The 27,115-nt window shown below is 44.6% G+C and overlaps 2 protein-coding genes across 2 annotated transcripts in view; one reads left to right on the top strand and one right to left on the bottom strand.

Annotated features, from left to right (window-relative positions):
- SRD5A1 (steroid 5 alpha-reductase 1) overlaps positions 1–19,793 on the bottom strand; it is a 232,672-nt gene extending 212,879 nt beyond the window's left edge. The window contains exon 1 of the mRNA XM_078687632.1: positions 19,355–19,793. Coding sequence (XP_078543758.1) covers positions 19,355–19,659 — 305 coding nt within the window. The 5' untranslated portion in view covers positions 19,660–19,793. The remainder of the gene's footprint in view (positions 1–19,354) is intronic.
- A 478-nt stretch (positions 19,794–20,271) lies between these two features.
- NSUN2 (NOP2/Sun RNA methyltransferase 2) overlaps positions 20,272–27,115 on the top strand; it is a 506,360-nt gene continuing 499,516 nt past the window's right edge. The window contains exon 1 of the mRNA XM_078687631.1: positions 20,272–20,538. Within this exon, the coding sequence (XP_078543757.1) occupies positions 20,308–20,538 (231 nt within the window). The 5' untranslated portion in view covers positions 20,272–20,307. The remainder of the gene's footprint in view (positions 20,539–27,115) is intronic.

The following is a 27,115-nucleotide window of genomic DNA, read 5'->3' as shown; positions in this document are numbered from 1 at the left end:
AGTTTGAATTTGTACCTATCCATGCCAAAGCAGGGTTTACAGTATTCTTCCACAAACTTGTTTGCTATAATAAACAGGTCTGTAAATCTTGTTCTCATCTCGTCACATTTGCTGGGCATTCAAAGACCGAGGTCAGATGTCAAGCTGTGTCTTCAAGGGAGCTTGGAGTTTATTATCCTTTTGGCTGACTTCAAAATTAGAGTTTTGAGAGGAAAGAAAATTGTGTCCTTTTATTTTTAGTTTATTTCATTTTAGACATCGCCATCTCAAACAGGATCTCGTTCTTCAGCTGCACAACACATTTGCCTTTCGTTCTCTATTGGCATGGTCAGGGTGGGTGGAAGCATGAACGTTTCTAAAATCATGTTTGAAAACTATTCCCCCCACAAAATACATCTGCACTGATATAGTCTGATGTATGTTAAGTTAATTTAACTTATAATGTGCATGAATCAACCCCCAGGGGTATCTCCGCGCCGAGGAGACCTCGAGAAGAGGCAGCACTAGTACATAAATAGCTCGCTCGAGAAGTTTTCTAAATTGCAGGTGGTCCGTGCACTTCCGTTTATGAGTGGGAAGTTTATTCCAGTAGTAGGGGGACCAAATAAAAGAAAGCTCTACTCCCCGGAGCATGTTTTCCTAATTTGGGGAATAGTAAAAAATTATTTGACCTAAGACCTTAAAGGTCTGCCTGGCTGGTAAGGAATAAGCTTCTCGACCAGGTAGCTAGGTCCTCTGCCGTTCAGTGATTTATGCACTATGCAGTAATATTATTCGTGACCTGTATACAGATGCTTCAGCCTGTGTTTGTTATGGGAGTAACGGTTAATGCACAAGGCCATTTAAAATTGCAAGAGGCGTGAAGCAGGGATGCGTTCTTGCCCCCTTCTTATTCACACTCTATACTAATGGTGTGGAATCCGCACTGTTCTACACCAGTTGTCCCCTATATTAATTCAGTGCAAGTGCCAATTTTATTATATGCAGACGACGATGTACTCTTAGCTCGTACTAGTAATGCACTGCGTCGTCTAGTCCAGGATTATACATAATTTATGTGTAATTTAAGCATGAAAGTGAATTATTCAAAGTCATTTATCTTAGTAGCAGGTTCAAAATATCGAAAATATCCGCAAATCACTACTGAAGAGGGAAAAATGGGGGTTGTCGATTCTTATTATTTTGCGAATGGGAAGCCAATGAAGCACACTTAAAAGGGGAGTAGAAGCCGTTCTGGCAGGCAGATTTTGGAAGAGGTTTGAAGCAGACTCATTTGTGGCGGCTAAGAGGGCAATGCAACAGTCCAGGTGATTAATGACCAGCTCTTGTACTAACGTTTTACCCACTGAGAGAGGAAGTAAAAGGAAAAACTTTGCGCAACAGACTCATCATATGAACTATAGTTACTTGCTTTCTTTTACATTGATTAACTTGTAAATAAATGCTTGCTCTTTTTCAAGGGGGGGGGGGCAGCATGCAAAGTTCAGGAGGGAGACTGGGGACTGATTTAGTCTGATGTGCTAGTACAACCAAGATGAAACATTTCTACATGTGTAAGAAATACATTTTTGCAATTTTTACAGAAGATTCTTCATATTTACCACGGTGTTTGCAAAATTCCTCTTCATTAGTGATTCCATTTAATTTGTGAAACTGCCTTTTAAGGAACAAAGTCCAAAACTGCATTTCAGTGTCAGAGTCAGCCTAACATTTGGTGATCTTGGGCAATTAACACTATTTACGGCCCATTCACTGTCAAGCACAGGAGAAGATCTTTTCACAGGAAAGAGCCAGCCAGATTGTAACACAATTGCACAAAGATTGGTTTTCACTTTGATGTGTAAAGCATATGCTTTATTTATGACATTTGTGGCAATTCGTTTCGGAGAGCTGGAAAAGGTTGAAGACACGTTTTTTGAAAGATTTTGTGTTTCTGTTTAGCTACACAATTATGTATTCCTTCTGCAACTGTGCCTTTTTCGAAACACATATCACTAGATATAAATGATTTCCTCATTTGTCCTTACAAGCACTTGGGTCATGATTTGAATGGTGCAGTGGCACAGGGGCCAAACGCTCTAGGAAACCCACTGAACAATTATAGCTATTTTTACCACTAAACAAGCAGTCACAAGTACAGTAACCTTGCAGGCACTAGGATCATGATATGAATGGTGCAGAAGGTTCAGTAGCACAGAGGCCAAAAACTCTAGGAAACCCACTGAACACCAATTATTGCCATATTTTACTAATAGGAGGTACACTGGTAATGATTTGACTGGTGGAGCAGGTGCGGCGGCACAGGGGCTAAAAGCTCTAGGAAACCCACAGAACACCAATTATAGCTATATTTAACTTTAACTATTATACAAGCAGTCTAGTTTAACTTGCAGGCACTAGGGTGATGATTTAAATGGTGCGGCAGGTGGCAAAAGCTACTGTGATATGAATTGATCATATTTGCACAGACGTAAAATGGGTGCACTGATCAATAAGAAATTCCTTAGGGGCACCCTCCATTTCAAAAACTTTATTTTGAAAAATTAGACTGCATCAGTATTAGGCACTGGAGTGAATACAAAGTAGACCAATTTTAAAACGTATTCCACTAGGACCAACATGTACTTTTTCTCAATGCATAGGAGTTCAAACAAGTCAGCAGAATCTAGAACTACTTTTGACCATGCATCCTCAGGTAAAGGGACCATATGTAGTGGAGCTGTATGCGTGTAGCAGGGGGAGCTTACCACCGGAAGAAGCGACCCCTGTGCTGGACTGGTGGGTCTCTGATATAGCTACCCCTCCCTCTTTTTCCCCCACATCAGGACGACTGGCAACCCGATCCGAGGACAATCTGGTCAGACGACAACCTTGGGGAAGGTGCAGGCCCCTTTAACTGGGAGAGATGTCTACACTACAGGATTGGAGAAAAGTCAGGAAGGAGAAGAAGCGGCGTGGGACGTCATCGAGGGAGCACCCGAGGAGGTTGTTGTATGGCGGAGACTTTACCCAGAAGCCGGAGAGGTGCCGAGTCCAAGAAAGAAGGAGTACGAGAAAAAGGAGCCGGACAGACGAGCGGAGGCGGAAGAAGGAGAGGAGCCCCACCCGGAGGGAGAGTTGAAGCCAGGAGGCCACCGTCAACGTGAGCCGCCCAGCCACACTCACCAGGGAGTGTGGCTTCACCAGGTACGGCAGCGCGTTACTGGTTAGTTTGGGAAGAGGGGAGGCACAGCCTAAACTCAGGACCGCGTAGTCTGTATTTCCTACGAAACATGCTTAATTCCAGTGCCCCCCCCCCCCCTCGTTGTATATATATCCCGTTATCCTCCTCAAACAACCCCCCCTGACCTCTTGGTTACGGAGCACTTGTCACAAATCCCCTAGATAGGTGCACGGTTCACGGTGTCCCTGTCACCCCCGGGCCCCCCATGGGAACAAATATATATAGAAGCCAGATCTAATACGAGTCCTCATTTCTCCCACGCATGTACTTCGGTGGAGCAACCGAGGAAGAGCGGGCAAAGGAGGACCCCGAGAAAGAAAGCGGCAGACCCCACCCGAACACCGGAGGAGTTAACCCAGCCATATTATCAAGGGAGCAACTATCTCTAAGAAAGAAAAAGACTTTCATAAAAATAAAACCTTACTTACCCAGGTCCAGTCTCCGTGCCCTTGCTTCTCCCCCTTCACCCCCGCAACAAGTGGTGTCAGAAGTGGGATCACCTTCCCCTATCTCGTCAACAGAGATGGACCAACTAATCCAGCATTTGATAAAAGGGCAGGAGAAGCTGGAGTGGGCGGTAGAACGCCAGATGACCTCTGCTCATGATGACCGTGAAGTATTTAAAAATGCGATAACAGCACAATTAGATGGACTACAAAAAGCTATGAAAGAACCAGGAGCTATAGCCATGTCAGAACGAAGACCAGCAGTGCCCGATCCGTCTGGTATAGCATTACAAAAGTATATACCTGGGGAAGATCCTGATGCTTTCCTGACAAGCTTTGAGACGGCAGCAAGGGCGTGCGGTTGGCCTGAAGACAAGTGGCCATTTTTTCTGGCTCCCTTGTTAACCAGGGAGGCCCAGTCAGCCTACCAAGTAACCAATGACAACAGGGTAACTCCATACCAGGATATTAAAATGATTATTCTGGACCATCTAGGGCTAGATGCGGAAGCCTATAGGGTTAGGTTCAGGAAAGAGAGAGGAACACCCGGGGAAAACCCTAAGACTTCGTATTTTCGACTAAAAGCTACTGCCGACAAATGGATAAAGCCAGAGAACAAATCCAAACAGGAAATTATGGAATGTATATATCTGGAACAGTTTATGGAGGCTCTCCCCTACGGGACCCAACGGTGGCTTCGACAACATTCAGGTCTGACGTCAGCCCAAGCCATAGAAATGGCTGCCAACTTTTCCAGAGCACAACCCGGAACATTACCTTGGGAGGGGGAAAAAAACAAACAGACTTCTGGACAAAAAACCGACAAAAAGTATAAGACAGGACCGGATCCATTGAAAATACGACCACCAGAAATCAAATTCCCAATCATGAAAGGACACCAGTGTTTTGACTGTGGGGAATTGGGCCATATCGCCCGCCAATGTCCCCGGAGAAAGCAGACCGAAGAACCGATGGAGGTGGGGTATCTACCCAGGACTGTACTATGTACCGCCGAAATGGGACCATCCTTCTATGTACGTGTTCTACTTAATAAAAAGTTAGTAAGGGCCCTGCTAGATTCAGGGTGCCGACAGTCCGTAGTCCAAAGATCCCTGCTGACTCCCGAACAACTACTCCCTAATAGCGAAGTATTCATAAGGTGTGTTCACGGGAATGTAAAACCTTACCCCATAGCTGAAATAACCATACGCCCAGAAGGTAGAACCCCTTGCACAGTAAGGGTAGGAGAAATAGAATCCCTACCAGAAGACTTCATTATAGGGGTAGAAAATCCGGACTCCTTGTCCTTATTCCAGGCCGAGATCAGGGAGGAAAAAGAGAAAGCCTGAAGACAAGTGGCCATTTTTTCTGGCTCCCTTGTTAACCAGGGAGGCCCAGTCAGCCTACCAAGTAGCCAATGACAACAGGGTAACTCCATACCAGGATATTAAAATGATTATTCTGGACCATCTAGGGCTAGATGCGGAAGCCTATAGGGTTAGGTTCAGGAAAGAGAGAGGAACACCCGGGGAAAACCCTAAGACTTTGTATTTTTGACTAAAAGCTACTGCCAACAAATGGATAAAGCCAGAGAACAAATCCAAACAGGAAATTATGGAATGTATATATCTGGAACAGTTTATGGAGGCTCTCCCCTACGGGACCCAACGGTGGCTTCGACAACATTCAGGTCTGACGTCAGCCCAAGCCATAGAAATGTCTGCCAACTTTTCCAGAGCACAACCCCGAACATTACCTTGGGAGGGGGAATAAAACAAACAGACTTCTGGACAAAAAACCGACAAAAAGTATAAGACAGGACCGGATCCATTGAAAATACGACCACCAGAAATAAAATTCCCAATCATGAAAGGACCCCAGTGTTTTGACTGTGGGGAATGGGGCCATATCGCCCGCCAATGTCCCCGGAGAAAGCAGACCGAAGAACCGATGGAGGTGGGGTATCTACCCAGGACTGTACTATGTACCGCCGAAATGGGACCATCCTTCTATGTACGTGTTCTACTTAATAAAAAGTTAGTAAGGGCCCTGCTAGATTCAGGGTGCCGACAGTCCGTAGTCCAAAGATCCCTGCTGACTCCCGAACAACTACTCCCTAATAGCGAAGTATTCATAAGGTGTGTTCACGGGAATGTAAAACCTTACCCCATAGCTGAAATAACCATACGCCCAGAAGGTAGAACCCCTTGCACAGTAAGGGTAGGAGAAATAGAATCCCTACCAGAAGACTTCATTATAGGGGTAGAAAATCCGGACTCCTTGTCCTTATTCCAGGCCGAGATCAGGGAGGAAAAAGAGAAAGCCTGAAGACAAGTGGCCATTTTTTCTGGCTCCCTTGTTAACCAGGGAGGCCCAGTCAGCCTACCAAGTAGCCAATGACAACAGGGTAACTCCATACCAGGATATTAAAATGATTATTCTGGACCATCTAGGGCTAGATGCGGAAGCCTATAGGGTTAGGTTCAGGAAAGAGAGAGGAACACCCGGGGAAAACCCTAAGACTTTGTATTTTTGACTAAAAGCTACTGCCAACAAATGGATAAAGCCAGAGAACAAATCCAAACAGGAAATTATGGAATGTATATATCTGGAACAGTTTATGGAGGCTCTCCCCTACGGGACCCAACGGTGGCTTCGACAACATTCAGGTCTGACGTCAGCCCAAGCCATAGAAATGTCTGCCAACTTTTCCAGAGCACAACCCCGAACATTACCTTGGGAGGGGGAATAAAACAAACAGACTTCTGGACAAAAAACCGACAAAAAGTATAAGACAGGACCGGATCCATTGAAAATACGACCACCAGAAATAAAATTCCCAATCATGAAAGGACCCCAGTGTTTTGACTGTGGGGAATGGGGCCATATCGCCCGCCAATGTCCCCGGAGAAAGCAGACCGAAGAACCGATGGAGGTGGGGTATCTACCCAGGACTGTACTATGTACCGCCGAAATGGGACCATCCTTCTATGTACGTGTTCTACTTAATAAAAAGTTAGTAAGGGCCCTGCTAGATTCAGGGTGCCGACAGTCCGTAGTCCAAAGATCCCTGCTGACTCCCGAACAACTACTCCCTAATAGCGAAGTATTCATAAGGTGTGTTCACGGGAATGTAAAACCTTACCCCATAGCTGAAATAACCATACGCCCAGAAGGTAGAACCCCTTGCACAGTAAGGGTAGGAGAAGTAGAATCCCTACCAGAAGACCTCATTATAGGGGTAGAAAATCCGGACTTCTTGTCCTTATTCCAGGCCGAGATCAGGGAGGAAGAAGAGAGAAAGCCCAAACCAGCCCTAACCACTTCAGAGCCCTGGATCTTAGACCGAAATTTTAAGTTTGCCCAAGCCAATGACGTCACCCTATTTAAATCGGGGAGAGTTGGCCTAACGGCTAGGGCGCTCGACTCGGACCTGGAGGAACTGGGTTCGAGTCTCGGTAACGGCGCCAAAACCTCCTGTGATTCTGGGCAAATCACTTAATCTCCCCGTGCATAAAATGAAAGTAACTGGAAAACATAAAAATGTAACGTAACTGGAAACATATGTAAAGCGCTCTGATACCTGATTCGGTTCGGGTCTAGTTCGCGCTATATAAAACTCTGCAAAAAAAAAAAAAATGCATGGGAGTCGGCACATAGAAACCAGAACAATGCAGACACGCCTTATCCCCGGTTCCTGATAGACAATGACCTCTTATATAGAGAAGGAAAATCCGGAGAGCCCCGACAATTATTGGTTCCCAAGTCCTTCAGAGATCAAGTTCTTTTTTATGCACACTCATCTAACCGCAGGGCACATGGGTTCAGAAAAGACCATACAAAACATGCTAAAATGGTTTTACTGGCCAGGTATCTATAAAGAAGCCACTGACTATTGCAGGACCTGTGACATATGCCAAATAAAGAACCTGTAAAAAACCCCTGCTGTACCCCTACAACCCTTACCAGTCCTTAGTAACCCATTTGAGAGGGTAGGCATGGATCTAATCGGGCCTTTGCCAAAAACAGCTAAAGGGAACACGTATGCTCTAGTAATAGTAGATTATACGACTAGGTTTACGGAGGCCTTTGCCCTACGGGCCCATACTACCATAAACATTGCAGAAAAGTTTTTAGAACTCTTTTCCAGAGTCGGGTTCCCCAGAGAAATTTTAACTGATCAGGGAACCCCCTTTGTATCCAGGCTAATGAAGGAGGTATGTAAGATGTTGGTGTTGAACCAGATACGTACATCAGCATATCATCCCCAGTCCGATGGGCTGGTGGAAAGATATAATCGTACCTTGAAAACTACCTTGAGGAAAATGCTGTCGGTGAAGCATAAAGAATGGGACCTTCTTTTACCCCTTGCTCTTTATGTACTAAGAGCTCAGGTCCAAAGTAGCACTGGATACTCCGCTTTTGAATTATTGTACGGGAGACAACCTAGGTCTCTACTGGAGATTACGAGAGAGGCCTGGGAAAAAGAGGAAGTAAACGCCAACAAAACTCTTTTAGAGTATACCCAACAATTAAAAAGGAAGCTGGGCAAACTCAGGGACCTGGCATATTCTAATCTAGAAAATAGCCAACAACGCCAAAAAGTCCACTATGATAAAGGGAAAAAGTGGAGGAAACTGGTAGTAGGAGATTGGGCCTTAATACTTTTGCCCTCTTCTACACAAAAGTTTCAAAGCGAATGGATGGGCCATTACCCCGTCGTGGAAGTACTTACTAGGAAACACCACTTACCGTGTACAAATATCTCCCACCAGGAAACAATGTTTCCATATAAACCTCCTAAAGAAGTGGTTGGGTCCCATTCCTAAAAACGATCAATTTGGATTGCCCACTGCTCCAAAATCTACTACCCTGGAGCAACTACCTGTTAACAAAGAACTCTCCCCTCACATGAAAGACGAACTAATGGCAATGTTAAAACCATTTGAGTCTATCTTTTCAGACACTCCTGGGCACACCAACCTGATCGAGCACAAAATAGAGACAGAGCCCAGAAAGCAGATAAAGCTAAGACCTTATAGAATCCCCGAGGCCAGACGTCAGATGTAAAAAGGGAAGTGCAAGAAATGTTGCGCCTTGGAGTTATACGTCCCTCCAGGAGTAGTTGGTCCTCCCCCATAGTGATGATACCAAAGCCGGATGGCACTACCAGATTTTGTATGGACTTTAGAGCACTTAATGCCATATCGTCCTGCGACGCATACCCTATTCCCCGGGTGGATGAGTTGGTGGAAAGGATAGGGGAAGCCCGCTACATAACTACACTGGACCTGACCAAGGGCTATTGGCAGGTACCCTTACGAGAAGAAGATAGCCGTAAAACAGCTTTTGTTACCGATGAGGGACTGTTTGAATTCAATGTGCTACCCTTTGGGCTTCATGGGGCCCCGGCCACTTTTCAGCGATTAATGAATGAAGTGTTACAACCTTATAAAGCTTTCTGCTCCGTCTATTTAGACGATATCGTTATTTTTAGTAATAACTGGCAAGAGCATTTGAATCACTTCCGAACAGTCCTCCAAGCTCTTGAGTCGGCAGGGTTACATATCAATGCCACGAAATCAAGGGCGGCTTGCTCCACGGTAAAGTACCTGGGGTTCATGCTGGGGAACGGAGTTATCGCCCCCCAGGAGGAGAAGGTGAAGGCCATACTAGGTACTCCCTTCCCTACTACAAAGAAAGACCTAAGAGCCTTCCTCGGTTTGATAGGTTATTACCGTAGGTTCATCCCCAACTTTGCCGAAGCAGCAAGCCCCCTCACTAATCTGATAAGAAAAGAGACCCAACCTCACCACATACAGAGGCCCACTGAAACTGCAAGACAAGCCTTTGAGAACCTAAAAACAACCATAACTACCAGTCCCATCCTAATAGCCCCCGACTTCAGTAAAACCTTCTTTCTCGCAACAGGTGCATCAAACACAGGAATTGGGGCAGTATTGTCCCAGATAGGAACTGATGCTCTAGAACACCCCATCCTATTCATTAGTAGGAAATTGCATCCTAGGGAAATGAAATACCCCACTGTGGAACGGGAGGGCTTGGCCATACGATGGGCAGTGGAGAAACTTAGGTATTACCTGGAGGGCCGATCTTTTGTCCTTTATACTGACCACGCTCCACTCCAGTGGATGCACAGGAACAAAACCCTCAACCCCCGTATACTTAGGTGGTTTTTGTTCCTACAGACTTTCGCCTTCGAGGTAAACACAAAAAAAGGGAGTGAACATGGGAATGCTGACTTCCTATCACGCTCTGGACCAGAGGGGGAGGTGTGTAGCGGGGAGAGCTTACCACCGGAAGAAGCGACCCCAGTGCTGGACTGGTGGGTCTCTGATATGGCTACCCCTCCTTCTTTTTTCCCACATCAGGACGACTGGCAACCCGATCCGAGGACAATCTGGTCAGACGACAACCTAGGGGAAGATGCAGGCCCCTTTAACTGGGAGAGATGCACTAACGAAACTCCGCCCCTGAGTGACGTCTACACTACAGGATTGGAGAAAAGTCAGGAAGGAGAAGAAGCGGCGTGGGACGTCATCGAGGGAGCACCCGAGGAGGTTGTTGCATGGCGGAGACTTTACCCAGAAGCCGGAGAGGTGCCGAGTCCAAGAAAGAAGGAGTAGGAGAAAAAGGAGCCGGACATACAAGCGGAGGCGGAAGAAGGAGAGGAGCCCCACCCGGAGGGAGAGTTGAAGCCAGGAGGCCACCGTCAACGTGAGCCGCCCAGTCACACTCACCAGGGAGTGTGGCTTCACCAGGTACGGCAGCGCGTTACTGGTTGGTTTGGGAAGAGGGGAGGCACAGCCTAAACTCAGGAGCGCGTAGTCTGTATTTCCTACGAAACGTGCTTAATTCCAGTGCCCCCCCCTCGTTGTATATATATCCTGTTATCCTCCTCAAACAACCCCCCCTAACCTCTTGGTTACGGAGCGCTTGTCACAAATCCCCTAGATAGGTGCACGGTTCACGGTGTCCCTGTCACCCCCAGGCCCCCAATGGGAACATATATATATAGAAGCCAGATCTAATACGAGTGCTCATTTCTCCCACGCATGTACTTCGGTGGAGCAACCGAGGAAGAGCGGGCAAAGGAGGACCCCGAGAAAGAAAGCGGAAGACCCCACCCGAACACAGGAGGAGTTAACCCAGCCATATTATCAAGAGAGCGACTATCTCAAAGAAAGAAAAAGACTTTCATAAAAATAAAACCTTACTTACCCAGGTCCAGTCTCCGTGCCCTTGCTTCTCCCCCTTCACCCCGCAACAATGCGTTTTCCAATGCTTGTCAGATAAACATGTACTGCACTTGTCGATAACATTTAACACCTCTAATTCCATTGAAGGCCACGATTAGAACAGGTGTGAATGCACAATATCTGGTACTGCAAATGAGACAGCAAAAACAGTCACAGCTATGGAGACAGTTTATTTCAAGTTTGAAATAAGAGATGTGAAGTAAGGCGCTTCGAACAAGTTATGCTGGATGCAACCAGTTCACGTTATTTATAGTTTTTTGCAAAGTATTTCAAGCTATGGAATTTTCCATTATTCGTACGTAGCATGTCAGAAAGTGCAGTCAGCACCCAGATGGTTCGTGCCAGCACATACTCAAATAAGCCTGTGGTTAGAAATGGTCTGCTTCCTTTGACAGGTGTAGACAACTCAGAAAGGGTGTAGCACAAAAATAGAAACAGTTCTCTGCACATGCACACAGTTTCTCACATTTCAAAGGGGAGTTGCAATAATAAAAAGCAGAATAAACGGCTGCAAGTGGTGTCCCTTTTCAACCACTTTCTCAATCTGCCCTTTGAACACTTGTTCAACCATTCACCTCTCCTCTCTCTTCTTATCCATCAGTGTCAATATTCATTGCTTACACTATCGCTTCATCCTTCATGATAAGAGAATTAGTCGAATGCCCATTTGTTGCAGGCATAGGTCGACACAGACAGACATCCATCAGCATGCTGAAATTATATTAATGCACAAACAACATCCCAGAATTGTTATACCAGTGAATATTATGCCCTTCCTTTGGCAATTTGTTTTATCATTTCCCACTAGCCCGGCTGGATACTGTGTTCGGGCCCATGCAGTGGGAGTGGTAGAGCATCCTTCACTTGTTTGTTAACATCAGACATATGCCTCATTAGTTCAATACAATAGTCTTAGAGCAAAGTATCAGTCACTTAACTGGTGAGCACCGATCTGGGCATCCACAACAAGTCAATGGCCTTCCAGTCACAACTTCATGAGGACTGAGGCAAGTGGTGGTGTCCGGGGTAGTACGCATACTTATCAGGGCTCGGGGTAAAGCATCGATCCAAGTCAATGTGGATTCAGCACATATTTTTGCTATTTTTGATTTTAATATGCTGTTCCGACGTTATTATTATTATTATTAGATTTGTAATGCGCAGCAGCTACCCAAAAAGGGTTTCCCGGCGTGGAAGCAGATCCGAGACAGAGTAGAAGAAGCTAGCAAATTATTTGTTAAAAAGCCATGTCTTCAGGGACTTGCGAAAATGGACACAGTGTTGTTATGAAGAACTGTAGGCAGAGTGTTCCACAGTGAGGGGCCCAGATAAGAGAAGGACCATCCGCCCATCCGAGACAGTTTGATTTGGGGAATTGTGAATTTCCCCTGGGTGGAGGTTATGAGAGGGAAAGTAAGGACAGACCAAAGATTGAAGATAACGGGAGGCATTTCCTGTTTCGATTTTGTGTATATAGCTCAGGGTTTTAAACTTGACTCGGTTCTCCACTCCACAGAGTCTACTGCTGGTGAATGACAAATTAGGTAAAACTTTGTTCAATGCCCATCGCATCACTTTATTTATTAAATGAATACCATTGTCACTGGAAATTATCCGGGGCAAACCAAAACGAGGAAATTGTTTTTTCAATAAACATTTAGCCATAGTTTATGCATCATTATTTTTCGTCGGATAGCCCTCTATCCATTTACTAACAAGCAATGGCATAGCCAATAGGTCTCGCCTTTGGGACCTTATCAGTGTTTAGCCATGCAACAGTTGATGTTGTTGCACCATATTGTGCTGGATAAGTAAACATTTATAAGGTCCCAAAGGCGAGACCTTTTGGCTATGCCAATGCTTGTTGTTAGCTTGTGTGGGCTTCCCTTCCACTGCTTACTTTTCAAGCACAACTTTTAATTTTTTTCGTTAAGCACTCAATAAGTGTGTTCTCTAGCTGTCTCCCTTGTGCGCTTCCCTGCCGCCACGCTCAGTGTTGCTCTCGTACATGTGCTTCTGCCCCGCCACCCTCTCTGATTTGCTCGCCACTGCTTTGGTCTCTCGCTTTACTCTCTTGCTTCACACGGATGTCACGTGTGCTTCTCTTTCCCACCTCCCACTCTCCACATTGCTGTCTGTGTTAAGTATGCTCTATGTGTGTTGCTACACCTTCCCTACTTAAATTTTTTTTTTATTGCGCTACGTTTTTATCTTTTTTACTTACACATTCAACTCCGTAACAATTATCACACCAGGTGCACCTGTGAAATGACGCAACTGCCGTTTTCTCATCTTTAATATGTTGGTCTTTGTAGCATCAAAAAATGTCTAACAGTTTTAATTCAACCGAAAGTGTTTTTATTCCTCCTAGTTAGCCTGACAGTTGGAGATGTGGCTTAACATCTCGAAATGCCGCTTTTGGAACCTGGGGACCCAGGCCTAAATCCTGGCCTCAGCGCTAGACCTAACATTGTGTGATTCTGGGCAAATCATTTAATCTCCCAGTGGCCAAATGTGTGCAAAAATGCATTTTTGTAATCCTTACTTGATGAACATGCTTGAAGATAGTCTACCGACCGCTGTTGTAATGTATAGCGCTCTGTAGCTTCACAGCTTGGTTCACACTATATAAATACCAATACAATGTGCACTACAATAAATATTGTACTACATCTGTAAAAACCATTGGCAAAGCCAATGGGTCTCAAAGGCCAGACCTATTGGCTTTGCCAATTCTTGTTTCTTTCCTTCATCGGCAAAGGCATTTTGCTTTTGCCAATGCTGCATAGCATCGACAAAAAGCACTGGCACAGCCAGTGGATTTACTAAGTGAGATCTATTTGTTTTGCCAGTGCTTGCTGTTGACCTTCCGACTCACCAAACGCAACATTTTCGGCTCTTTGTTACTTTCCCTTATTCTGTTTGGTGAGTAGGAAGAGTGGTGCCGCATATTATCATATCATATAGGTATGTCGCATTTCTTTTAACCTTGGTGATTCAAGCACGATTAAAATAGCCTCGTTTGCAGTAGGAAAAAGAAGTCTGTCATGGTCTATAAATGAGTTTGTAGTCGTAAAAAAGGTCAGGGAACATCAATTCAGTGCTTTTATGTTTTCGTGATTATGTCATTACCCAACAACCAAGCTGTGTACCATTTAAAAACCTAAGCTATAGCGGGGGGCACCTCAGAGTTAAGGTGGAGAAGCACCACCTACCTAGTCTATTAGTGTCGGGCACCCTTGAACTCTGACCCTGAGTAACGCCACGTTTGGTGTTTCTGATTTGGCACAGCAAACAGCGGCATACAGTTTCTCATTGATGAATTTGCCTTGTATTCTTTCCCCCCGGGTGTCCGTGCCTCCAGACTCACACGTCGCGAAGTGGAGGGCGCTGGAAGGACTCTCCACGGAAGAACGCTCTGGCCGACCTCCAGGACGATCTGAAGACAATACGCCTGCGGGAGGCACAGTTTCAAGCAGAGAGCCAGGAGCTTCGGCAGCGAGCTAGAAAGCCAAGTAAGCTTCTGCCTCCGCCTGCATCAAGCCTGATATGTGGGGTGTGCAAGGGAAAATATATATACTTTTTAACTATTTGCCAACATACACATGGGCGCAAAAATCACTGGCTTACGTTTCTGTTGGCATTGGCAGTATTTTTTTGGAGAAAGAAAGGCACAGCGTTAAATAAGGTTTCTAACTTATTGTGTACAAGCAAGGATAAAAGGGGGAGCATAATGATGTGCCACTGAAAGTGTGCATCTGTGACAAGTTTTAAGTGGAGAAGGGGAGGCACATGAAAGATAGCTTGTGAGTGATGGAGCAGAGGAAAAGGGGGATGTTCCACTCCAGTCAGAAAGGTAGGGTTAACAGAATGTCACAGAAAGCACTTAATGAGCCATGACGGCTTAATGGGATAAAAGGCAGATGGCGGCTACTCGCGTTCACGCGCTCATGCACGCAAGCTTTAGGCCAGGAAAAGCTTGTGGGTAGCACTTTTTTTACCCCCTACTAAAAGTCAAGCAATCAGCGCATGCACAGCTCTAGGCTCGACCTAAAAAGGCACACCACAGTCAAATTATTCCTGTACTTATTAGTTGGGATAGTTCAACAAAATCCATCTGGAGGGGCTGAAACGGTGCTACCACTGGTGCACAATGTCCCATTGGCGTTGGTATTCCCTTTCCTGTATTATGTTGAGAACATACCATATAGATTTTACAAATTCTGTCACCATTATTCCTTATATTGTGGTTTTCCCAAAGCAGTCTCATGCCATTTACAGTGCCATCTCGCCCTATACGTGAGGGTCCAGGCATTATTTTACTAAAATAAAAAAAGAACAGTTGCAAGTGCAATTATCTTGCAGGCACTTGGGTTAGGATTTGAATGGTGCATTAGGTGCAGTGGCATAGGGGCTAAACGCTCTACGAAACCCACAGAACACAGATTATTGCTATATTTTACTACTAAGTAATCAGTCACAAGTGTAATTACCTTGTAGGCACCATGGTCATGATTTGAGCGGTGCAGTAGGTGCACCGGTATAAGGGCCAAAAGATGCAGCAAGTGCAGTGGCACAGAAGCCAAAATCTCTAGGAAACCCACTCAAAGTGCTATTTACTATGCTATCTCGCCCTATACGTGAGGGTCCAGGCTTTATCAAATCATAGGGTATAACAATCTATCGGGTAAAAAATACCTGGTACCGGTTTTGTCTTTCCAGCATTCATTTAAGCAGATACCTTGTTTATTGCATCTCAGCAATTATTCTGGTGTAGCTTGTTTTTGTAAATTAGCTATACCCCTTTCACTTAAATCATATTTTATAATGTCCTATAATTGCGCATTTAACTGCAAATGTGTTTCACTTTCCTGCATCATCTACTACTTTCTTGTGGGCATTGCATTTCACAATAGCAATTTTAGCTGGCAGAAACATTAATTTAAACTCAATCAATGGTCCATGTTGAATTTTTGTTCCCTGAGACATGAGAAATCTCTTTCTGCCTACAATTTCCCCAAGGTGTGGGCCACACCAAAAGCGTACTGGCTGTCAGTATAAATCTTAACAGTCAAACCCATACTCAGATCCCACACTCTTGTGAGAGCTATCAGTGCTGCTGCATGGACAGATAGTTCTGCCAATCTATATGCTTCTACTATTGTCTGGAGTGATGTTATATGCTGCAGTTGTGGTGTCATCTTTTAACTTGAAACATGAACCATCAACCAACAGATCTCCATCTCTTTCTTAATGGCTGTAACTTACGCTCCTCCCACCTACACCTACTGTCCACCCCAGTCATCAAACTCAAGAGACAGGGGGGTGGCTGGTTTTCTTACTTAGCCCCCAAATGCTGGAATTCTCTTCCATTGTCAATCAGAAGTTGTGACAATCTACTGTGCTTTGGAAAGGCCTTGAAAACCTGGCTGTTCAAACAAGCTTACTAACATCCTGTACGCTACGCAATCATACAGCATTAGCACCATGAAACCTTTGGTGACCGTGAGCTTTACAAGCTTCTGATAACATAACATCCTGCAAATCTATACAGCCCTCGTTGTGTCCCTCTGTTATTAACAATCATATTCTGCAGTATCCTCTCTGCAGAGACCGGCAGTAGGGTTGCTGGGTTGTGCAAGTTCCATCTGTGTATTGTAACATGTGGGCTAAATAAACATAGTTCATGATGAGTTAGCCTTGTGTTGGTCAGATGTTACGTCTGCGTCCTATTTAATAGGGAGGTCTACAAAATGCGGCACGTGTTAGATTTAAAATTCCCTTTCCCATAATGCTTCTGTTGTGCTGTTTAAGTTAGCAGTGTATGGATAAATTACATATCTTAATGTTCGCATTCTGAAGCCCATTTAGTGTTTCTCGTAGTGTCGAGATCTCATGAGCAAATTTGCCTCCATCTTGGATTTTGTAACCCTTATTAAACTGCCAGTGCCAAGCTTGTGTTAGGCCTTAAGATGTAGAATCGCTCGCCTCAGCAGAACATTTATTCTGTTATATTTTCTGTTAATGTTCGAGGCTGTGACTCTAGTGACTAACAAAGATGGTTATTTTACTTTGCATTCCATTGTATGCGTGTATCCCTGCTCCCACATTAAGAGATGCTGAGATGCGGTACAGCGGCCTTGGACCACTGATAAGCATGCTTGTCTGGCAGGTATTGGTTCATCTCTGTGCCTTCTTTGTTCAGGTCGGGCTCAAGCCAGTACTTTTCCAGTCCCTCTCCGACCATTCCAGGGTGCAGGTATGATGGACTCCTCGGCAAATAAATTATGGTTTGTATTCTCCACTGGCTGACCGACTCTTCATTTGGGAAGGCATAGCCCATGGCAGCGTTCCGGAAAGGGATAACATTCATTAGACGTGACACTCCTGGCCAAATGTGAAGGATTGCTCTGACACTAGGATTTGGCATAAATAACAGGGAATACATTTAAATGTAAAGGGGCCCATGACCAGCCTACCCTTACCACAAATGCCCTCAGTCAACTCGGAGAATTTAACAAACCTTCCTGGAGAGATCGGTGCTGGAAGGTGGAAAGCACTTTAAAGTAAACGTGTATATAAACATGGCACGAGCTCCATAGCTGGAGACATACGTGGCTAACACAAAGTACTATGTACATAAAATATTTATTATACAATGTACACCCATGCCTCAAAACGTCTCTATCGACAGCAGGTTTCTGAGGAAAATTTTAGACCTGCCACTTATGTGTTTAAAAATGTAACATTGCTTCGACCTCTCCATGCACCAACTGGATAAGGCCCAACACCTGCAAGCAATCAGGGTTCCTTAAGGCAAATTATATAATCCTGCTTGCAGGAGAAGTATGCCAACAGGTGGGGGTTAACCTACTGGATATTAAGGTATCCCTAGATGTTGCGGTAGGGGAGAAGCTCTAAGGGTTGTCTGTTATACAGCAGAAGCAAACTGTAAAGCTTTTAGTAAAAGAGGGATCTAGGATCGATTTTAGAAGATGTGTCTGCGAGGGATAATCTGTCTCATCTATAAAATGTAGGGTATGGGGCATATTCAACCTTACCTGCAGGATGTGAAGAGTACCTATATAAGGAGGTGGGGAGTGAAGGTTGATTGGGGCAGGTATCAGCGTTTATATGATGGAAGCCGGCTCAGCAAGTAGGGTTGGATATAGCTACGTGTCCCTTCTGCCCAAGGGGCCACAGTCCTTTTTACACGTACTAATAACTTGCTCCCGTTTTGATGTTTGTAGAAAAACATTGTTGCTATCAAATGTTAGATTAACTCAGATGCGCCATATAAAGGGTCTAATGCAATTAATTTTAAGATGTGATAATATACCTTTGTATTATGGAGTAGGGAAATTCTTGCCCGTCGTTTATGATCAGTTAATTAAGCAGAAAGATTTGCTGCATTAGAGTTATGGAATGGGTATATTGAGGTAGCTATGTTTTAGTTATACCCTCAATATAAGAAAAAGATGTTTTGTGGAAAGGTAATTTTTTTATCGGTATTTAGTAAAATAGTATATGTATTTTGCACTTTTGCGGCTTTGTTTTGCAAATAGGAAAGATCATTTTTACACATTAATAATCAATTATTTTTTAGTATAGACATGAATATAGATGATTGAAGAATTATAATCCTTCCTGTATTACCATTGACTTTTCTTGAATATAAGAAATTGTTCTCTGTACAAGGTGAAGTGTTTATCCAATGTCTATCTTGCCCTCTTACTCAAGAGATAAAAAATAATTGCATTTATAATACTATTGCTCTAGTTAGCACCAAAGTGGATTGTATTTTGAAAAATGAAAATGTTAACCCTGTTTACAAATAAGATTGATTAAATACTCCTGTGGCAAGGGGGTTAATAAGGTCTGTACAATGGAGAGGAAATAGGAGAAATGTTAATGTTTTTAGACATTGATTGGGTAGTTGATAACATTAATATATGCTGACTTTAAACTCTATAATGAGGGTCGGCAAAGTATGCTAGTAAATTTCCTATTGTGAAAGTATACGTTTTACTATGTTCAGGATTTTTTTTGTATACGTGTGTATATGATCTCTGTATTGTCTTTTTAGGCATGATATCTAACGGTCAATAAAAACTACAAATGGTTTCACCTGCATGTAGCAGAAGGTCTCCACCACATGAAACCATTTGGCACCAACAATGCCGAAAATGATAGAAACAAACACGACTATTAGCTAACAGGTCACTGTAGTCAAAACTATTTTAGAATGAAATATATCACACTGCTTTTGAAAATCAACACTTGTATCTAAAAGTTGGGAATCGGATTGACTTTCCGAAATATGTTGTTTAGGGGGGGCATGTATATTAACCGTATCTAAACTCCCCTCCACACATCAAACACGTGTGAATAACCAACTCTCTCACCTGTGTGTATAGTGAGCGATAAACGCCCCCAGCAGAATGAGCTGTGGTAAGGACGGTGTCCGGGGCAAGCAAAGTAGTAGTATGATGGGGAGGCAAAGTGAAGGTAACTCCTGCAAGAACCAGGCAAGACGGGCGGGCACCGGGAAGCCGAAGGCAGGTGATGAATAGCGACCATAGGGCAACTGGATCCAGCGTAGCGCCACATAAGAGACGATACCCATTAACACCATGAACCCAGAAAGCAAATCTAGCAGCTCCTTTTCATCGACAGTTTGCAATACTGTCTCTAACGTTTGGGAAGACATAGCGAGCACAAGCAGGGGAAGTTAGCCCAGCAAGTTCCTATATGATGGAAGCGCTTGAGAAGAAAAGCATTTACGTCTTACGTGGCCGACATTGGACACAGAATACAACGTGATCGCCGTCTAGTGTACTTTATGTTTACGACTGCATATGGATGGATAGATGGGTAGTGTGACCGTAAAGAGAGGACTGCTTTCCCTTCATTGGTAGAACTTACAAGCGACCATATTGGAGTGGATATTAGTAGTATCGGGAAACGAAAAACTGGAGGACTCACGAGTTGCCTTGCAAAAATACCAGCTACATTTGGCCTTAGACAAACAAGGTTTAAATCCCGGCCTCAATTTACTATTCTATGATTTTGGACAAATCACATAAAAAATAAAATTATTTAAATGCGCATGCAAACCGCCCTAATGCCCGCCACCAGGTTTACGCTATGTAAAACGGTAAAATAGTTATTTGTACAAACGGAATTGTGTTGATTGTGGGTAGCGCTTACTGAATTTTAAACATGGCTGCCATTTTGCAAAGTTTTAGGTGAGGTGTCAGCGTTTACACCACGCCCACCTCCTGAATGTCAGTGGTCGCACGTGGCTTGTCTGACTGTTGATTGGCGGAGCTGCAGTCCTTTCCTCTCAGATGGGTTCATGGTGATACTCAACTCTGCCTCTCTGGTTCTTTTGCGACTCCCTCGTGTCCTGCGTTTCACGCTTACCTATACTCCTGTCTTACAGTTTAACTTGGTCCATAGGTTATTCCTGAACCACAACGTCTCCACCATGGGACGTAGACACCGTAGGAACCGACAGCGAAACCAGGAGCCGAAACGATGCCGCCCGGAGCAAGACCAAGAAGGGAGACCAGTCCGAGACAACGCGGTATAAATCACTGTATTTTTATTTATGTTATTTAGTGCATTTTTATGAAGCACGGACATTACCCGAAGGTGTCAGATGGCTGTACAGTAGAACTAGTTACGTTACAAGAGGAAAGTGGTACAAAACAGAACATTACAAAGAAAACAGGAGACTAAAAATGAAGGGTACACAAACACAAAATCCAACAACACAGCACGCAGGGGTGAGGAATGTACAGGAAAAAATACAAATTTACAATGAAGAGTGAACTTCCAAGAGGGGCCTGAGAATGAAAGTATTAATTCTGAAAGTGTCTTTGGAAGAGAAGAGATTGGAGATCAGCTTTGAAGATCCGCTACTCTTCGTACATTAGTTGTGTTTTACATTTTTTTTTTTAATGTATGACTTGTGACATCCTCTCAAAAACAGTTAGTTACATGTATACAAAAGGTTCCAGTTTACACCAGGACTGAGTGGGAGCCCAACTCCCTCGTAATTGCCGTTCAAAATGTCACCATCAGGTACCGAGCTGTCATCCGATAAAAGATCTCCTGGTGCCCGTATACAGATATTTCCCCTAAATTTGTCCCACCCTCCTCACACCCGCTCCCACTTTTTGGGACATCCTCTATTTACATAATCTGTCTTTTCAGCCACTATTGCCCAGTCCATGTCATTGCACCATTCTGTATACGCTGGCTGTGCCCTCAGTGTTTGGCGATGTTGCGTTTTGCTATCGTCATGCCTAGTGTAGACCAGTCTTGGGCCGTGCGATTGAGATCTGTGGCCTCCCATATGTTTAGGAGACCTCGCTTGGGTTCTGGTAGTACCTGGAGTCCCGCTGAACCGTGTTATTGTATTCATCAATTTTTCCCAGTATGTTTGAATCCCCGGGCATTCCCATATTGTGTGGTAGAATGTGCCTATGGCTCCACATTTTCGCAGGCAGAGGTGGGAATCAGTCCTCCCTATGTTGGCTAAAACTACCCTGGAGAGATATGTTCTGTGAAGCACCTGGAGTTGCACTAGCCTTAGTCTTGAGGGGATTGCCACCTCTCGTGGTGATGCTAACGCTTCCTATCAGTCATTGTCCTCTAGTTCATCAATATTGGCCTGCCATTGTTCATGAAGGCTCTGAGTGGGGTCCGGTTGATTATAACAGGTACTGTGCACACGTGTAATAATAAACAGTAATGGTACTGAGCAGTTGGCAGAAAAACAAGATGACATCGGTTGTGTGATAAACACGTTGTTTATATGAAAATTTTCTTCATGTAATATAACGCCAGCCGACACGTGTTTCGTCAACAGGGGGATACCTGTGACTCTTCAGGGCTGTGAAATTATATGTTAAAACAACAATATGAGTATTTACACATAACATGTAGATTACATTGTCCCCATATGAAGGGCATGTGGAGCTAAAAACACCTAACAAACTCCACATGCCCTACCTATGGGGACAATGTAATCTACAGTATCACGCATGTTATGTGTAAATATTCATATTGTTGTTTTAACATATAATTTCACAGCCCTGAAGAGTCACAGGTGTCCCCCTGTTGATGAAACACGTGTCGGCTGGCGTTATATTACATGAAGAAAACTGCTTAAATCCTTTACAGCTGCTGAGTCTACCTCATTTTCCAGTCTCCCAGAGTGGGGGAAGTTGTCATCGTGTGATGCCATCCCCTTTTTAGGTCTCCTGGCGTTTAACAGCGCGTCAGCGCTGTGTCCGCCAGGAGATCTTTTGTCACTGACTGTGCTCCCCAGGAGACAGTACTGGCCGCGCGCATTTTGTCTCCGAGGAGGCGATTAGAGCTGGCCACGCGCACGCGAACGAGCGCTGTGGCCAGCTGCTGTCTCCTGGGAAGCTCCCACACGCATGCGCATTCACACAGACACAGACACACACACGAGCACCCATGCACGCACGCACATACATACATACATACATACAGAGACACACACTCTCCCATGCATACACACACACACGAGTGCGCCGAGGCCCCCCCCCGCCCCCCCAGCCTTCACACTCTCCCATGCATACACACACACACACGAGTGCGCCGAGGCCCCCCCGCCCCCCAGCCTTTTGAAACTTACCTGGGCAATGTCGGGGACTCTTCTCTCAGCACGCGGCGCCCAACCTCCTGCTAGCGCGGCCCCGGGTCTCCACACCGCTCACAGGAGCCCCGGGCCGCGAGACGCATCGACTCCGCCTGCCTCCTCTTCCGGTCTGGACGTGGCCCCGCCCCCGTCACAGGCGACCGTGCCTGACTTCCGGGGCGGCCTCCGTGTATTCCGTCCGTGGATTCTTTCCGTCTTCTGTTAGCTATATATTATCAGCTATATTATTTACTTATATTGTAAAGCACTGGCTTGTGATCCGAGTCACTCCATAGTACTGTAACATCTAATGATGCAGAGCATGAGTAGCCCAAGCCATTTCTTGGGAGTTGTGGGATCTTCTCGTTATTTAGGATCAATCGCAGGGGGAAATAAGGGAAGGGTGAAGTCCAGACATTTCGAGCATGGTTAGAAAAGCTTCCTTGAAGAAGTGGGCATTCATCTTTTTCTTTAACACTGCCAGACCCGGAAGGCTTGTGAGGTGTGGTCTCCGTGAGTGCCAAAGTTGTGCTCCCAGCACACAAATCAGGCACCCCTTTTAGTCCTCAAAATACTAAGAATGTCTCTGATTACTAAAGGTGTCAGCCACTTACATGATGTGACACCAATACCATACTTTGAGCCGAGAAGTGAAGCATTTATATTTGCAGTGTGATCACAATGGGTAATAATTCCAGAAATGTAATTTTCCTGGCTAACTGTATAGCAAGCCACTCCTCAGGCCGTCACTGCATATTGCGCTCATTGCCACAAGTGGCCCCAAACATACGCTCACATGAGCATTAGTGTACACAGATGACAGCACAGGCCAAATTACTGTACCATGGGAATCACCCAACAAAATTTTGTAAATTGTCCCCAACTGGAGCAGGTAGTTGTGTCCAGAGGTGTTTAGCTTTCCAACCTACATTTGACTGTAAAATGAATCTACATAAGGAGATTACCTAAGGGATACTTTGCGAGTGAAAGTTGAGCTGACCCATCAAAATCAATATCTTGTTCATAGTCACCTGCTTATCATAGATACAACTAGCTATTGAGTTTCTAAAATCTGCCAACCTACCACCAAGAAAATAGCAAATAGCTTTCTAGTCAATCAATACCAAAACAATCCCTAGTGCTCTCTAGGCCAGAAGTCCTTCCATTTATGAAGTGAGTTCATATGTCTTTCTAAATGAGAATATTAGCATTTCAACAGGTAACCAAATTGATATGCTCAAGACAGATCCAAAAACAAGAAATCCTTTTGTTAATCAATGACGTTAGAAGTAGTGAGTAGTGAGTGCAGAGTAGTGAGTAGTGAGTGCAGAGTAGTGAGTAGTGAGTGCAGAGTAGTGAGTGCAGAGTAGTGAGCAGTGAGTGCAGAGCAGTGAGTGCAGAGTAGTGAGTGCAGAGTAGTGAGTGCAGAGTAGTGAGCTGCCTCAAGTGAAGTACTCTGGTACCCAAGGATGACTAGCAAACAATATTATTCACAACGTTGCTTACTATTCAGCAACATTTGACAGTTTGCAAATCATCTTTATACAACAATTCAGAGTTTGATAACAAGTTAATGTAACACATTGTAATATACAATGCCAATAGCTCAAACTTTAAAGCTGGGAGACCTATTGCATTGTAAATGCTTGTTCTAAGAATTGTATACCATATATGGACAGTGTGTGCGGTAGGTCCCACGAGGTCAGCCCTGCAGGTTTTGTTGTAGAGGGCCCTTATAACCCCTCCCTCTCCCAAGACGTGTCTATCCATGCGGAATGCGGGTTCCGTCTGGGGGGGCACTAGTTCAGTGTTACTTATCTGCCCGTGTGGTGCCTGACACCAATTACTTAGTATGTACCTTATCCATTCGTGGCTCCATTCCACGAAGTAACCTGATTCATCTTTATTGCCCACTCTTTCGAAGTGTGTGGAAATCTCCCCAGATTTGTTGGGACAGCCCCTCTTTTTCTCATTATCCTTTCAGGCAAAGTTGATTAGCCCATGTCCCTGTTTTCACAGAGGATTGACTGAATGGTGAGGGAAACAAGTTCCACTGTAGAATTAGCAGCCCCTAGCAGAAACCAATTTAGTTAAAGATAAATCTGTGTGTAAAAAAGTAGCATTTAATTCTGTTTCATAGCTGCCAAGGGTATTTTGCCCTTATGTGCGACTCTTTAATCTTTTTAGTGTATTTGTATGACATTTCAATCCCTTAAGTATAACGGTTTGAGTGAAACTTTGTGAGTAAAAAAGTAACAAGATACATTGGCAATGTCGAGGCACTGTTTATTTGGCCTGGTCTCCAATTGTGCCAATTCATGGAGTCCCCATGGTCACTGGGCTGTGTACAGGCTGTGTGTACCCACTATACATCCATTCTCCATGTATCCATCATGCACCGACTATGCAAGCCTGGTGCAGTCTTATGTGCAGCTGTCAGACCCCTGCCATTCCCCCCTTATGCTTGCAGTCGGAGTGGAGCTGGATTTCTTGGACTTTGATGCAAGATGCCACCTATATTACAGGTACTGGCTGGCATATAGGCAGTTACTTGCATGTTTTTTTTGTCATGGATTCAGGGACCCAGGAGACTTTTCGTTATATTCTATTGTTGCTTCGTGACAGCTGTGCTCCCTGCAGCTCTCCACAACATAAACAAGAACGTAATAGTGGGAACTGGCACAGCACACCATGGACCTTGGGACTCAGGCGCACGCTGACATAGGCAGAAAGTCACTTACTCACCACATAAGGCAAACTCTAAATAAAGAACGAACTACGTCGCTGTAACATTTTCCGTGACATACCACCATCTACCTACCGACTCCCAAATGCAAGCAAGTATCGACCCAGTTTTCAGTGCAGTGTTGTAACTTTCAGTGAAAAAATTCAATTTTTTGAGGAAAAATATAAAACTAGACTTTTTATTCTGGTTAAATTAGTGAAGAAATAAGGGCTAAACCACATGAAAAAAAATGCATACCTTAAGCCGTGGAATGTCCGAGTTCATATTCTGACGGGGAGGGAGGGAAAGTGCACCATGCGCGCACTGTGTTGACGCGGACACAGGAGATGCGTACGGAGTGCACAGCTCCCTGTCCGCGCGTGCCATCTCTTGTCTCCCTTCGGCAGGGAAACCGGCGACTATAGGTCTCGCCAAGGCAAATCAACGCAAGTGCTGCATTTGCTAGGCGAGACATAAAAAGGGTTAATGATGCTCCTGTCCCACAGGGAGCAATGAACAACTTCAGTGTCTCAGCACTAGGAACATTTTCCAGATAAGACCAAATGTTTTGCTGTGGGTTAAGGCTATTCGAAAAAAAGGATTAAAAGGTGGTCCGACCGGTCAGTGGGTATTGGTCTTCAGAGGTGATCATGTCAGATTTAGAAATTATGAGGCACAGAATCAAACTTTTAGTATCATTGGGCTTGATGCATTGTTGGACTAGGTAGTTGGCAGAGGGACACATTCAAAAAGGGTCCAGCCCCTTCTGACTGCCGTTCGAAATCCCTTATGCTGGTGTTTACTCCAACGGGTTAAGGACCCTTGATTCCCCCATTTTATGTCCTATTCAAAAAGGCGTAGGAGCGTCTTCCCATTAATAATCAGTCCTACATTCAAAGGGAGAGGTTGTCACTCGTTCATTGATTTTATCCTTGTCTCCCCTTTATTAAAGGGAGGTGTACTGAGATTTGATATCGAACAGGGGGTTCAGTGATCTCAACCCACTTACTATAGGGCTTGGAACACAGTCACAGTTGCAAGTGATGGATAAACAGGCAGGGTACACGAAAGTCGTTACCACAGATCAAGGTAGAAGGCTCAGATGGGCCCAGGTCGATACTGGCACTTTTAATGTCTCTTTATTTGATAGAGGGCAGCAGGAAATAATGAAATGTCTAGATTTAGGTGTGGAAGGGGCGGAACTAATTGAGGCCTTCGCGAACAATGCGCATCTGGTAAATAATTTATTGAAGGCACCCTCACCCTCATGGATCACTTGGATATGTCCTCTAATCTTGCAAAATCACATGTGATGGAGATGGGAAAGAATCCCAGTAAAAAATATAATTATACTATAGGCTCATCACCCTAGACAAAGTCCCGGCCTTTGCCTATTTGGGTGTGTTTTTTGACAACCGTCTGAACTTCAAACACCTAATAGAGGAAAAGTGTCTGACCCTGAACAGGTCCATGGGTTCAATTGCAAATTATGCCCAGAGGTTGGGGTGTTGGACCCCAGGTGTGATTTTAAAATTGTATCATTTCTTCCACTGTGCTAAAGTCTTGTATGGTAGTGAGGTGTGAGGTTTTGTTAAACCCACCAACTTGCAAAGGGAAGAAAATAAATATCTAAGGCGGATGTTGAAGGTCCCACAGAGCACGCCAGCATACTGTGCACATTAGGAACTGGGGGTTAAGTACAAATCAGATAGTGTTGGAGTGAAGCCCCTAGTATGTTGGTTGAAGATTTGGATCAACGCAGAG

Source organism: Lissotriton helveticus, chromosome 4_1, assembly GCF_964261635.1.
Source record: "Lissotriton helveticus chromosome 4_1, aLisHel1.1, whole genome shotgun sequence".
In the NCBI taxonomy this organism is placed as follows: Eukaryota; Metazoa; Chordata; class Amphibia; order Caudata; family Salamandridae; genus Lissotriton; species Lissotriton helveticus.
Note: the sequence above shows the minus strand (reverse complement) of the source record. Positions and strands in the feature narration are given on the sequence as shown.